This window comes from Acomys russatus, chromosome 23 (assembly GCF_903995435.1).
Source record: "Acomys russatus chromosome 23, mAcoRus1.1, whole genome shotgun sequence".
Lineage (NCBI taxonomy): Eukaryota > Metazoa > Chordata > Mammalia > Rodentia > Muridae > Acomys > Acomys russatus.
In genome coordinates this window covers 5,993,726-6,009,099 of record NC_067159.1, presented here as the reverse complement: position 1 = coordinate 6,009,099, position 15,374 = coordinate 5,993,726, and the positions used below count along the sequence as shown (strand labels likewise).

At 39.8% G+C, this 15,374-nt stretch overlaps 1 protein-coding gene across 1 annotated transcript in view; it reads left to right on the top strand.

The window, feature by feature from the left end:
• Positions 1 to 3,570: 3,570 nt before the first annotated feature.
• Positions 3,571 to 15,374, top strand: part of Sycp1 (synaptonemal complex protein 1) — an 81,388-nt gene continuing 69,584 nt past the window's right edge. The window contains exons 1-8 of the mRNA XM_051165544.1: positions 3,571 to 3,678; positions 5,720 to 5,804; positions 6,161 to 6,204; positions 6,287 to 6,343; positions 7,556 to 7,720; positions 8,782 to 8,849; positions 11,536 to 11,609; positions 14,833 to 14,891. Of these exons, the coding sequence (XP_051021501.1) occupies positions 3,571 to 3,678; positions 5,720 to 5,804; positions 6,161 to 6,204; positions 6,287 to 6,343; positions 7,556 to 7,720; positions 8,782 to 8,849; positions 11,536 to 11,609; positions 14,833 to 14,891 (660 nt within the window). The remainder of the gene's footprint in view (positions 3,679 to 5,719; positions 5,805 to 6,160; positions 6,205 to 6,286; positions 6,344 to 7,555; positions 7,721 to 8,781; positions 8,850 to 11,535; positions 11,610 to 14,832; positions 14,892 to 15,374) is intronic.

Sequence of the window (15,374 nt, the reverse complement as noted above, 5' to 3'; positions counted from 1 at the left end):
GAGAAAAGTTTGACTCAGGTTATTTGTACGTATGACATTACAGAGTATTAAAACGTGTTCCTTTATCTTGTGCTGCTATTTCCTTTGGTGGGATAAATTTAGCAGTATAAATCAGAGGAAATCCTGAGTGAGCATGGATTACTAAGAGGAGTACAGCCATGTCAAAGCCCAGTGCCTCAGACCCATGAGAATAGGAAAGCTGTCCTGTGCTCCATATGTGCATAGTGACAGTGTAAGCAGAAAGAGTTGTTTTGCTTTGTTTTGTTTTGTTTTAAAGAAGAAAGAGGCTGGGCACAGTGACGCACACTTGGAGACAGAGGCAGGTGGATCTCTGTGAGTTTCAAGGTCAGCGTGGTCTACAATGCAAGTCTAGGACAGTCAAGGCTACACAGAGAAACCCTGTCTAGGAAAAATTCAAAGAGAAAGAGAAGGGGGGGAGGGGGTTGGCGGGGAAAGAATATTGGCAGGAGCTATGAAGGGAAAGGAATCTTTAACACTGTGGAGAAGAAGGTAATGTAGTCTCTGAAAATCAGTACATGGTCTCTTTTGGGTCTAAAAAATAGACTTACCAAGCCAGACAGTGGTGGCACACGCCTTTAATCCCAGCACTCGAGAGGCAGAGGCAGGAGATCGCTGTGAGTTTGAGGCCAGACTGGTCTACAAAGGGAGTCCAGGACAGCCAGGACTACACAGAGAAACCCTGTCTCAAAAAAGCCATCAAGGTACCACCCTTTTGATTGTGGATACAGAGTGACCAGCCGCTGGTTCCTGTCCCTGCTTCCAGGCTTTCTCACCATTTTGGACTGTGAGCCAAACTTGCTGTGGTTATTTGGTCACAAGAGCTGAAAGTTGGTTCTGAGAAGTGGGACGATGGCTACAAGAAATATGACCTTGTGCTTGGTAGGCCTTTGCAAGGGGGTTTGTGGGAGGAATTTGGAAAAGTGTGGTGTCGTTGGCTAGTTGTTGCTCTAATGACAGCTTCAGTGTGAGGGACCAGAGTGCTACCAGTGTGGACAGTGAAGTCCTGGCTCGGGAGGTTTCAGAGGGAAACAAAGTCCCTATCAGAAACTGGATCAGAGACCACTTCCATTATATTCTGATAAAGAACCTGGCCACATTATTCCCACATCCCGAGAAACTGAGTTTGAAATAATAATAAAGAAATAATAGACTAGCTTGTTTGGTAGAAATTATTTCAAGATAGCATGTATTCGGCTGTGGCATAGTTACTACTTACTGTTTTTATGCAATATTTACAGCAACTGGGCAGAAAGATATAAAAGATGTGCAGTTGTTTGTGTGGGCGGAAAAGGATCTTGTTCAAGCTTAAGGTTGTAGACAGGCAGGTATAATTGTTAAAAATATTACTGTAAAATTTAGGCATTTTTAACTGGGACAAAGGGAGAGGTGCCTTGGGAGCAATGACTCGCCCATTGAAGGCTCTAGCTTCCAAAAAACCCAAATTCATTTGGAAGGAGAGAGTGAATTGAGAATGCACCCCATGGGCTTCCCTGCCTGAAAATAACCCCCTAAAGAGTGTTTCCCTAGACCTGCCCTTGAGGGCACATAGAGGCCGCTGTAGTTGTGGTCCAAGGGCCCAACCTATGTCTCCAGCTGTGACTGAACTTTGGTGATCTGTGTTGATTTTGCAGGCAGGCTAGATGCAAGAGTGAGGGGATCATGGAAATGTGTACTGACCACTGAGTCAGGCAATGTGTGGGCAGGACTGATTTCCTGCAAGCAGGCTCCGGAGATCGCTTATGAAGTCGTGAAGGTCAAGTTCTAACGGAGGCTCCAGCACACTGGAGATGCCAGGACTGTGAGGCATTGGCTGAGGAAAGCTGCCGGCGTGAAGTGGACCCAGCCTACTGTGCCTTGGGAGAGTTGGGTCATTGCTTCTGTCTCAGCATTGTAGTAATAATATATCTAGTTAGCCAAGCCTGCCCCTTTGATTTCTCTCCCTTCTACTTAAGCTAAAACACACTGCTTTGGCCTGCTAATTGTATTTTCCAGCTGATAGATCATCGCCACTGGCCCTGTGATCATTCAGATCCTTACATCTTGTCGAAGCTATTAGAATGATCCCATTCCATAAACCGGAAGCAATCTTCATACCATGAATTTTTCTCCCAAAGACGATCAGTCCAATCCTGCTGCTCAAATTTCCTCATGATTCTCATCTCTAAAGTCCAAAACACTCCCCCCACATGCCGGCTTTAGCCTTCATTCCTCTTTTTTATCTCCAGTCCTCACACACCTGCGCGCCACTTCTTGGTCTCGTAAGACTCTGCAGCCATTGCTTGCTCGGCTTGTGCTTAGTAGCGGGTGTGGATGGTATAGCTAGAGCAGAGGCCATGGCAAACACATTCGGGACCTGGGAAGCGCCACCAACTCCCTAAGCCAACCTCAGCATCACTCCCTGGCGTCCTTGGGGCTCCTTAGAAATGACTCCTTTTCATGGGGCTGATTGCTGTAGCAGAGGACCCATCTTTGGGTCCCAGCATCTCACGGCAGTAACAACCATCTGTAACTCCGTCCACCCTCTTATGGCTGCCCAAGACACGGCATGCACGTGGTTGCACGTATAGGTACACTCACGCACACAAAACACAAATGATTTGTTTGTTTGTTTATTTATACAGTGTTCTACCCGCATGTGCGCCCGCACGCCAGAAGAGGTCAGTAAATCTCATTGTAGATGGTTGTAAGCCACCATGTGCTTGCTGGGAATTGAACTCCATGAGCCATCTCTTCAGTGCCCCACAAAATACTCTTACGCACAAAACAAAAAATAATAAATCCATTATTTTTTTTTAAAAGAAGAAACGACTCCTTTAAATAGCAATACGGCAGTGTGATTGTTGGCACAATCAGCTCATTCATCTGAGCACTAGGAGAGCTTCGCCAGGGTTCTCAGAGAACGAAGCCTTGGCGGAGGGAGAACCAGAACCCGGGCCCCCGCGGGAACTGAGGTCCCGCGAGACTTGCAGCGTGCGCACGCGCGAGATCCTGGCCAGCTGCGGTGCCCACCAACGGTTATATTTAGCCGTTAGCCACCCGACTGCCCAGTCCTGCCCAGCCCTGCCCCTGTGGCGGGCATTCTCGGGCTTCCAGGAGGTTCTGAGGCCGAAGCTCGCGGTCCCGTTCCATGTTTTCATAGAGGAGCGCTCGCGGGGGAGCGGAGCCCGCAGACGGTGAGCGAGTGGAGAGCTTGGGGATGGGTTGGTGGGTGGGTGGGGGCGGTTAAACATGGCGCGGCTCCGTGACATGTGTCTGGGCGCGTGGCGTCGAGGCCTCGGAGGCGCGGGCCTAGGCTTTGGCGCTTCCGGCTGGGCCTGCGGCGGCCGGAGTCGGGGTGTGGGGGGCGGGATTGCGGGGTCCCTGCGGGCTGGACCCCAGCTCCCTTTGCATCAGCCTTACTCACCGAGCCTCGCGACCCCTCCCCCGTCCCCCCTCCCCCGTCTCCCCCCTCCCCCGTCCCCCCTCCCCCGTCCCCCCTCCCCCGTCCCCCCCCCCGTCCCCCCCCCCGCCCCCCGTCCCCCGCCCCCCTCCCCCCGCCTCGTAGACGCCATGGAGAAGCAAAAGCCCTTCACGCTGTTCGTCCCGCCGAGGCTGAGCAGCAGTCAAGTGTCTGCCGTGAAGCCCCAGACCGCGGCGGGAGACAACACCTACTTCAAGGTCGGTTTGCACGGTTTGCACGTGCGGCATGCATGCTTTATTTCCTCTCGGAGAGCCGGCCTTGGGCGGGGGGGGGGGGGGTGAGCCGGCCTGGGGGGGGGGGGGGAGGGTGGGGAGGGGAGGGCGCTTGCCGCCGAGCCTTAGGGCCGGGTTCCATCCCTAGAACCTTCGTGGGCGAAGGGCGGAGAAGCAGCTTCGCAAAGTTGTTTTCTGACCACCACGCCACGGGCACACGTGCGCGACTCCACGTAGATCACAAGAAATAAACGCCAATAAGAAGAAGCGTACTTTGAAAGCTTTGTATGTTACAGTAATAGCTGGCGCACCCAAGCGGTTTTAAATCGCTTCGCTTCCATGGAATAACAGCCCCTGCTGTGTGTTGGCTGGCGGCCTTTAAACTCGAAAGGAAGTCTTTAAAAGTGACTCTTGTAAAGATGCACTGCTGGGCTGCAGAGATGGCTCAGCCACCAAGAGCACGTGCAGTTCCCGGCGTTTCCAGCTTGATAAGACCTCTGCTGGCAGTACCCCCCCCCCCACACCCTCCCTACCTTAAACTCTTTTGCTTATTTAAATAATCTCTCTGAGTAAATGATTTGAAACTTTTTAGTGTTTTTATTAACATTAATAGTAGGTAATAGTGGGTTTTAGTATGATATTTCCTTTTTTCTTGTGTTTTTTTTTTTTTTTTTTAAATGTAGCCTTGGCTGTCCTAGACTCACTGTGTAGACCAGGCTGGTCTCGAATTTACAAAGATCTGCCTGGCTCTGCCTCCTGAGTGCTGGGATTAAAGGTGTCCGGTATTTTCATGTATACATTTTGTACTGCAAACGCTGTGTGTACGTCTAAGGATTTATAGTTAAACTGTCGGCTTCTTCTTCTTCTTCTTCTTCTTCTTCTTCTTCTTCTTCTTCTTCTTCTTCTTCTTCTTCTTCTTCTTCTTCTTCTTCTTCTTCTTCTTCTCCTTCTCCTTCTCCTTCTCCTTCTCCTTCTCCTTCTCCTTCTCCTTCTCCTTTTTTTTGAGACAGGGTTTCTCTGTGTAGCCTTGGCTGTCCTGGACTCACTTTGTAGATTAGGCTGGCCTCGAACTCACAGCAATCTGCCTGCTTTGCCTCCCAAGTGCTGGGATTAAAGGCATGCACCACCATGCCTGGCCTAAAGTGGCTTCTTTAAGCATATACATATGTTGTTTGTATGTAAGTACTTGTATATATTTGTTGAGTATCAAAGTGATAGTGAACAAAATGATATTTAAGAACCTCCCATTACCCCTCTCATTCCCCTCCCAGTAATTCCTTTCTTCTTCGCAACTTCTGCTTTCTTGTTTCTTTTTTGTGCCTGACTGACCCAGTATTAGAGTTGCTTACTGCAGGATGAGCACTTAACCAGGGGCTGTACCACTGAGGAAAAAAATCTCTCAGGATTTGAGGCAATTTTTAAGGAAAAATATTAGAAAATTAGGAAAATTAAGACTATTGGCACAAATGGCTATATGTGGGTAATAATTAATATTGTGACTGAGCTTCCTGATAGGGCAAAAGGGAAATTCATTTATTTAGTAAAATTCTAATTGAAAAGAATTGCACCAGATTTCTCAGGTGAAACAGCTTTTTATATTATTTAAATTTATCAAGTGGTACTTTATATGGAAATGATAAATTAATATTTAATTTTACATGCTGTAGAAAATTTCTTCTGTAGACAAGTCATTGAAATTAGGTTCAGTGAAGATGAATTTGAAGGAGATTGAAGAAAACTATATTCCATTGAAATTACTATTTTAGAATAACTACAAAGCTTCTGTTATGTAATTTTTAGCTTAGGTTTCTTTTACTAGGGGAAAAACATAATTAAAAATTTTGCTTTGTTTGCATAGCAGAAGCATTTGATATTTTAGACAATATACATCAAAAGATTTATAATTACTGTGACTTTTGGATGCTATATATGTGTATTGCACTGTTATGTGCTATAAATGTGTGCGTTGCACAGGTATCAAGGTGGTATTGAACAGAATATTTAAAGAATCTCTTTGTATTTCTAGACTGTCAACAAATGTACAGAAGTTGATGTTGCTGTTCCATTTACAATGTCTAGTCTTTCAAAAAGTCGGGAAAACATTGATACAGGTAGGTTTGGAGAAACAATAGATCAGTTTTCATAGAAACATTTTGGTATATACATTGCTAGTTACTGAAAGTACAACATAAGTATTGCATTGATATTCTTCTTTTTTAAAATTTATTTTTATTTTATGTGCATTGGTGTTTTGCCTTCATGTATGTCTGTGTGAGGATGTCAGATCTTGGAGTTAAAGACAGTTGTGAGCTGCCAGGTGGGTGCTGGGAATTGAACCCGGGTCCTTTGGAAGAACAGTCACTGCTCTTAACCACTGAGCCATCTCTCCAGCCCCTGAATTGATATACTTGACATTCAACACATAAAGTGATGATCTCATATTTAATACCAGTTTCTTATTTTGTAGATCCTGCTTTGCAAAAACTTAGCATTTTGCCCTTGCTCGAACAGGTTAGTAAGAGAGTGCATTTAACTGTCATTAGCTCTAAAAATACAATCTTATAGGAAACATTGATTTTGATTTTTTTTTTAGGTTGCAAATTCTGGCAGTTGCCACTATCAGGAAGGAGTAAATGACTCTGATTTTGAGGTCAGATATTTCCTTCTTACTATTGAAATTTCATTTATTATTTCAGTATATTTAAGTTCCCAACATATTAATGTTTGGTTAATGTCTTAAAATATATCCTTTGAAGTCTTTCTTTGGGTGGTTCTGGGGACTAAGCCAGAGCCTCATGCACTTTAAAGTGGCAACTGCTCTTCAGCAAGGTTGCATCCTGATTGCAGACAGTTTTTCCTCTTAAAGTATTTGAAGTGCTAAGCTTTTGTAGTTTCTTAGTTAAGAGCAACTAATTCTTTTGGGGAAATTACAATAAAAAATTAAGACAAGCGGAATAAAGATAGATACAAATGTGAAATGCTAGTATTTTACAAAGGTACTCTTTTAATAGATGAAATTGTCATCAGGCTGCTTTATTGTGTAAGAAATTTGTAGAACATGGCATAGCTTATAGATGATAAGAACCATTCTTATAGCGTATCTTCTAAACTAAGGGTCACCTCATAGCCTGATAAGTGCTAAGCTTAATATTGCCAGAATAAAATAAAATTGGAACCAGTTTATATTTTGATAACGGGCTATCTGCAAACAAATATCAGTTTATTTTTTTAACTAAGGCTTGGAGTATAGCTTCACACTAGAGTTTATGTTATTGCTTAGCATGTGAGATGCCTGGAGTTAGATTTCCAGCTCCAAAATGAAAAGCAAACCCAGGAAGGCAGAGGCAGGCGGATCTCTGTGAGTTCGAGGCCAGCCTGGTCTACAAAGCAAGTCCAGGACAGCCAAGGCTACATAGAGAAACCCTGTCGTGGAAAGCCAAAAACCAAAAAAAGAAAATGAAAAGCAAGCCCAAATTCTTCTGGCATTTATAATATGATGTGGATAAAGAGGGCAAGAAATTTAAATAAAACTTCAAGCTTATTGAAAATTATATATTTGCTATTTTCCTTGTCATATTTTAAACATAATACTCTTAATCCCAGATTATTTTTCTAATCTCTAATGCTTTAAGAAGTTAGCATTTTAAGAGATGAACATATTTCCTGTGGAGTGATGTATTTTAGCTTTTATTCAGTAATTTTAGTCAAGTAGCATATGGTATTTTGATACTCTGGGTTAATGCTGCTAGAATACAAATTGGGTAGACAAATTTGTCATCATTAGTATGTATGTATTTGTGGTAGGTAACTATAGTTATATTGAAATCTTAGACAATTAACTTTTGGAAATCCATTTAAATAGAATTCAGAGCCAATGAGCAGACTGTACTCAAAGCTGTATAAAGAGGCTGAAAAGCTAAAAAAATGGAAAGTGAGCATAGAAATTGAATTGAAGCAGAAAGAAAATAAGTTGCAAGAAAACAGAAAGATAATTGAAGCCCAGCGAAAAGCCATTCAGGAACTACAGGTATAATGAAGTTTTTAATTATAAATATGGCAAATAAATATTATATGAATCAAAAATTAAAGAAAAAAGATAAAAATAAGGCACATAGTAAATATTAGCACAATACTGTTAGAAATAGAATATTAATTTAAAGTGAATTCGGTTAATTATGTGGCAGATATTTGAGAACAGGCTTTGTGAAATTTCATTAATAAGCCAGGTGTGGTGGCTCATCTCTGTGAGTTCAAGGCCAGCCTGGTCTACAGAGTGAATCCAGGACAGCTAAGGCTACCCAGAGAAACTCTGTCTTGAAAAACCAAAACAAACAAACAAGCAAAAAAAGAAATTTCCTTAATAAAAGCTATAGTTCAGATTTGGGAATGAATACAGGACAAATTCTACAAAAGAGTTAAAAATTTTATTACGTCCCATTATTGACGTTTAATTTGATGTAAGTGGATATATCAGAATTATTTATATACAAAACCTTGAACTGTTTAATTTTGATATTACAGAATGAGAAAAAAGCCAAAGTACAAGCAGATAATACACTTCAACATTATTAGAGAGAATATTGTGCTGTATATTACTGAATGTTTTTACTGGTCATTCAGAAAACTCTTAAGCTGATGAAAGTGAAAGGTTCCTCCCTTTTTACACTAATTTAATGTATGAGTGTATGTTTTAGGTCAGAGGGCAACTTGTGGGATTCAGTCTTCTTCCTGTATCATGTAGGCTCTGAGGATTGAACTCATATTGCCAGGCATGATGGCATATGTCTTTACTTGCTGAGTCATCTTGTATGCTTTCTTCAGATAAAATTTAGTCTTGTGTAGTTCAGCTGGCTTCAGACTCACTGTTTACATGAATTTGATCCCAAACTCCTTATCCTCATGCCTGCACCTCTCAAGGAGACTCATTTTTATGGAAAATTGATAAGCTGTAACAAAAATTTCCTTTATGTAGAAAGAAAAGAATTTCTTATAATTACATAATAACATGCTAGTTAAGAAAACTTGCTTAATGATTACACTCAGTGATTTTAAGTGAAATGTGATTAACTTTTCTATTTTGTAAATTAGTTTGAAAATGAAAAAGTAAGCTTGAAATTAGAAGAAGAAATCCAAGAAAATAAAGATTTAATAAAGGAGTAAGTAATTTCCAAATTAATTTTTATTGAGTACTTTTTTGTGCTATGTAGCATAACAATAATAATTTTCCCCTGAGTGGGTGTCGGGAGCCAAGAAAGCCCAGAGTGGTTGTGAGGGGAGTGGATAGCATCCTGAGTGAACATGTATTGTTTGACATGGGCACAGCTTCACACCCTGGGAAGTGGTGAAGCCTTCCCACGGTAAGGTGTAAGGGATAATAAGGCCTTCCTCTGGTCTGAGAGAGTGTTGACTGCATGCAAGTAAGACTGTTTATGAATGATTGTCCAGTGTTCAAACAATAGTAACTGTAGCTTCTTTTTCCTGGATGATCAAAGCCTGAGACTGCTCTTCCAGAGTCCTTCTACCAAGACCATCTCCTCCTCCTGTGTTGTACATAACATTTATTATGTTTATTATATAAATAACTTAATCTCTATATTATTATATTATGTAATATATTAGTATATAACAAAATATATTTATACCTATATAACTGTACAATAATTATATAAATATAATATGTAACATTATATTTATACATATAAACATATTACTACAATACATTGTATATAAAATATATAGTATTAATTTATGTATGTTTATATTATAATTAAATAAATTAATATTTATTTTGTTCAGCACAGCTGTTGTGTAGTTGGTGGTGCTCCATCAGAGTTGAATGCAGCCCACCTGATTCTAGACTTTCTTTATATATGTCTATGTGTCCTTTCTTCATTCTTTTCTCATCTCAGGTTTTCAGGACCAAGCCATCAGGTCATGGCATGAGTTTTATGCAAAAAAAGAAAATATACCCATTTTACCTTTCTAGATTTAGCAAGCTGGTTAATGATGAATAACTTCTCATTTTCTAAAATGTCAGATGTCAGGAAGAATATTTTCTGGAATCAAAAAAGATGCCTGAAAATTTAATATCTAGAACTACCTTGACATATTGTCCGTCTTCCTGTGTCACTGTTGCCCGGGAAGCAACACTTGTCAGCTCAATTTGAAACTGCTTTTTTTTTTTGGTCTTTTTTTTTGGGGGGGCGGGTTAGGGTTTCTCTGTGTAGCCTTGCTGTCCTAGACCTTGCTCTGTAGACCAGGCTGGCCTGAAATTCACAGAGATCTTCCTGCCTCTCCCTCCTGAGTGCTGGGATTAAAGACGTGTGCCACCACTACCTTGGAACTGCTTTTTCCTCTCAAATGCCTCCCCCCTCTTTTCTCAGTGTAATAATTCATTTGTACTGAAAAATTGTATATTGGAAAATTAAAGTGAATGATTTAACTTTTTTCTTTTTCCTTTTTTCTTTCTTTGGTTTTTTTGAAACTGGGTTTCTCTGTGTAGCCTTGGCTGTCCTGGACTTGCTTTGTAGATAGACCAGGCTGGCCGGGAACTCACAGCAGTCCACATGCTTCTGCCTCCCAAGTGCTGGGATTAAAGGTGTGCACCCACGCCCGGCACAAGATTTATTTATTTTATGTACATGAGTGCTCTATCTGCATGTATGCCTATGTACCAGAAGAGGGCATTAGATCCCAGTATAGATGGTTGTGAGTCACAATGTGGTTGCTGGGAACTGAACTCGGGCCTATGGAAGAGCAGACAGGCCCTTAACTTCTGAGCCATCTCTCCAGCCCATGAATTGTTCTCTTTATATTTGTAACTTAATATGGATAGAGATCTTATTCTCACAATGAGTTTTTGTTTTGTTTTGTTTGTTTGTTTGTTTGTTTTTGAGACAGGGTTTGAGTAGCCCTGGTTGTCCTGGACTCCTTTTGTAGATCAGGCTGGCCTTGAATTCACAGAGATCACTTTTTTCTGCCTTCCAGAGTGCTCGGATCATGGACATGTGCCACCATACCTCGCTCTCACTGAGCTCTTACTTTTGGTTTTGAGGGTTAGGCATTGTGGAGTTTTTTTTGGTTTTGCTTTTGTTTTTTTTTTTGTTTTTGTTTTTGTTTTTTGTTTTTTGTCAACTTGATACAAGCTTGAGTCATTTTGGATGAGAGATCCTCAGTTGAACAATTGTCTCCTTCAGATTGGATTGTGGGCAAGTCTGTGATGCATTTCTTGATTGGTTATTGATGTGGGAGGCCTAGCTACAGTGGGCAGTGCTGTGCTGTTCAGGGGGTCTGGGCTGTATAAGAAAGCAGGCTGAGCAAGCCATGAGGAGAAAGCTAGTAATCAGCATTGCTCCATGGTTCTTGTCTTTTCTCTTGCTTAGGTTTTTGTTGTGTTTCCCCTCAGTGATTGACTGTGGTAGGGACTTGTAAGTCAGACACTTTTTCTAGTTGCTTTTAGTCATGGTATATCTCAGCACTAGAACTCAAACTAGAACAGGCATCGAGAACAGTTTAGGAGTAAGTAGTAAATGAAGTGCTTAATCCTGTCTTATAATTTCTCTGAGTCAAATCTGGAACTTTTTTCTGAGAGGGTATTCATAGTAATTGTAACTTGCTAGATATTGGGAAAGAGTTGTCACTTTTTCTTAAAGGGAAGCAGTTATTAAATGAGTTGTTAATAATATAGTCTCTTTTTTGATATAATTGGTACTGAGAGATAGACTGTATATACAAAATTAGTGTTTTAAAAATTTCTCTAAAATTGTAACTGTGTTTCATAACTTTCATGTATGGTTTTGTTTTGAGATTAGATTTCACTTAGGGAAACTTTTTTTTTCCCAGGAATAATGCTACAAGACATTTGTGTAATCTACTCAAGGAAACCTGTGCTAGATCTGCAGAAAAGACAAATAAATGTAGGTATTTTATGTGTTTTTTATTTATTACTCATTTAATGATGGAGGCAGGAGGAGAAATTGTTTTTCAGTACATGAAATTTTGATGTCAATGAATTTTATATGCCTCAGACCTTTTTTATGTAAGTAGTAGTTTTCTCTTTTTGAAAGATAATAAATATCAAAAAGTGTTATATATTTGTAGTTAATATGAATGTCAGTCATTAAAGTGAGATTTTTTTTATTGAGACAGTTTTTCTCTAAAGCCCTGGATGTCCTGAAACTCACTCTGTAGATCAAGCTGACCTCAATCTCAGAGAGATCCACCTGCCTCTGCCTCCTGAATATTGGGATTAAAGGTGTTTGCCACCATTGCCTGGCTTAAAGTGATTTTAAATCTAGCCTTTTCTATCTAGAACTACCATGACATTGAATTAAGAATAAGATACATAGCCATGTTTATAATAGGAAATAATAATGCTGTGGGGTAGGCATGGTATAGTGATAACGACTACATTAAGTCCAATAATAAAGTGCACATAGGACATTGGTACCATAAAAATATAGAAGAATTGAAAAATTTCATCTAGTAATGGACCCTTTGTAACACTGTAGTGTACAATAATTGTAGTAATGCTGCTGTAAACAGGTCTGCATTGCTAGTTGTATAAAAGCATTTCACATATATTAATTACATAACATCTGATGATAAATAAGCATTATTACTGCTTTAAAATTTTTCTAGACTAGTTAAGTTTCTATTTAAAAATGTACTTTTGGCTGGGTGGTGGTGGTGGCGCCTGCCTTTAATCCCAGCACTTGGGAGGTAGAGGCAGGCAGATCACTGTGAGTTTGAGGCCAGCCTGATCTACAAAAGTGAGTCCAGGACAATCAAGGCTACACAGAGAAACCCTGTCTCGAAAAACCAAAAAAAAAAAAAAAAAAAAATTACTTTTATATTTTAAAAAAGTTAACTTTTTTGTTTTTTTGAGACAGGGTTTCTTTTTGTAGCCTTGGCTGTCCTGGACTCTCTCTGTAGACCAGGCTGGCCTCATACAGAAATCTGCCTGCCTCTGCCTCCCTGAGTGCTGGGATTAAGGTGTGCGCCACCATGGCCAGTGAAAAAGGTTAATTTTAAAATAACCTCAAGCCTCAACCTCCTTCAGAGGTATTCTAGAAGAAAGCACTGTTAAAGCTCCATGTGTGTTCCTGCATCAGAAAACCTTCCAATGGAACAGGATGTGGAAGTAGATTACAGTGATGTTAATTATCTTGATACTGTGCATGCCTCAGGTAAATTGTGTGTACATATCTTCATTTTTAAGCAGAAAGTTTAATAGGTAAAAGAAAAAAAAAGAATAGAAAATACTAGGCATGGTGGTACATGCTTTTAATCCTAGCATTTGGAAGGTAGAGGCCAAAAGATTTCAAGTTTGAGGCTGTTGTGGGCTATGTAGTGAGATTCTGTTTGAGCGCTCCAAGAAAAAAGGGTGCTTATATAACAAGAGCATAAAAAGCTGGCCACGGCAGCACACGGCTTCAGCGCCAGTGCTCAGGAGGCAGAGGCGGGGGATCTCTGAGTTTGAGGCCAGCCTGGTCTACAAAGAAAGTCTAGGATACTTAGGCTTACATGGAGAAACCCTGTCTTGAAAAACCAAAATAAATAAATAAAATTGTGTGGTTGTATATTTTGTTCTGACTCTTGTAAAAAATTAAAGCTTATAAAGTAAAATAGTTGCAGCAAGCTTATGGTAATTTATTATCAAAGAAAAAACTCCAAATTTAGTGTAGTGTAAATGGACAATGTTTATGAAGTCCACAGTGGTATGCAGTAATGTTTAGTCCTTCACACTCACATACCCTCCATTCATTGAATCACTCAGTAAAACTAATGTGGATTGCATGCTAGACCAGTTAAGAAGGGTAACACTGTAAGGGTGGAACATGCTTCTTATTGCAGGACTTGGGAGGGAGAGGCAGGTTTTGAGCTTAAGGCTGGCCTGAGCTTGCCTTAAAAAAGCGAAGGACTGTGAATGTAGCTTAGTGGTTCATTCCCATGTACCACTTACTGCTTAAGGCCCTGGGTTTGGTCCTAGTAGTGATCAATTTAAAATTTTTTTACCTTCATGTAATCCTTCTTTGATGCTTGTCTTTATGCAGATCTGAATTTCTTACCTATATTATTTTCTTCTCTCTAAAGAACCTGTATAATTTTTGAAGCTCATCTACTGACAAATTCATTTTTAAACTTAAAAAATTTAAATTAAAGTTATTTATCATGTGTGTATGCATGTGTGAGTGCATGCATGTGAGTAAATGCTCTGATTCACCATGTAATACAAGCTGACCCTGTAGAACAGGCTGACTATCACTGGACTTCAGTCTTCTGACCGAAGCCTTGCAATAAAAATATTTTTATTTTTTATTTACCTTTGCTTAAAATTCTTATTTTGTTTCTCCATTGGTATTTTCCCCCTTAGTTTCTTTATCTTTGGTTTTATATAAATTGAGCATGATAGAATTTGATGTAATTTTTTCCCTTTTTTTTTCTTTTGGTGTTTCCCCTGCTTTTGTTCTCTGAATTTCCTGGTTATGTGGTTCAATGTTTGTATTTGGGAAATTATTAGTTGTTGTTTGTTCCTTTTTTCTTTTTAGTGTTTCCTAATGCATATATTTTATCCTTTATAGCTTTCTTGGTTTTATTCTGTTCTTTCCTTGAAAATTTCTTTTTATTTTCCATTAAAATTTTATTAAGTTTATTATTTTTATGTGTATAGGCAATTCTTGTCATCTCTGTCTTGTCTAGTCCTTCATCTGATGTTTGCCCTGTGTGTGTGTGCGCGCGCGTTTTACTGCTTTATAGCTGGAAGTGGAATTGGTGTAAATTGGTCTTCAGTAACAGTGATATTGAATAGAGGACAGGGAGACGTGTAGGGAATACTCTGTAGACCTATGGTTAGGCCTAACCTTGAAGGCAGTGGCTTGCTCTGTGACCTTGCTTCTTTTTGTGGTCAAATAATTTTCAGTTTGCTGTCTTTCTTGTTTATGGAATAGAAACTTACGAGGTTTTTTGCGTTATAACAGATCAAAACCCGGACTATTTTTGATGCTATTTTGAACAACTCAGCACTGAATTATATACCTGTAGAATTTTAAATGTTTTTATTTTTCTGAGATACAAGTATTGTCTTTTTGATGTTATATTTAAAAATCTAATTTTGAAGTTTTTAAATGATAATTACAGATGAATATGAACGAGAAGAAACCAGACAAGTTTATGTGGATCTAAATAATAACATTGAGGTAAGTGTTAGTGAAAATATGATAATTTTAAGTAAAAAATTTCTAAGCAGAGTGATAGCTACAAAGACTTTTGTCAACTGTAATTACTAAAAGATCATTATTTACTGATGCATGATTGAATCACTGGTAAAATTCTTAAGGTTCTAAACTATGAATACTTACATTTTGTATATACTAGCCTTTTTTGAAGGAGGGATATGAGACATAAAAATCATATATAGTGAGATGGCACCATCTTCAATCCTGAGCGTTCTGAGGACTGGGATTATTATATGTGTGTACCACCCTGTGGGATTATAGGAGCTTTCTCCACCTCTTTTCCTGCATTTGTGTGTATGTGTATTGATAGGAGAATGGGTGCATGTCTATGCATGTACATATGTGGAGGCTCAGGGTCATGGATTTTCCTCCAGTTGCTCTGTCACCTTACCTTTTAAAGCACGGTATCTCAGTCAAACACAGATCTTGCTGATATGGCTAATA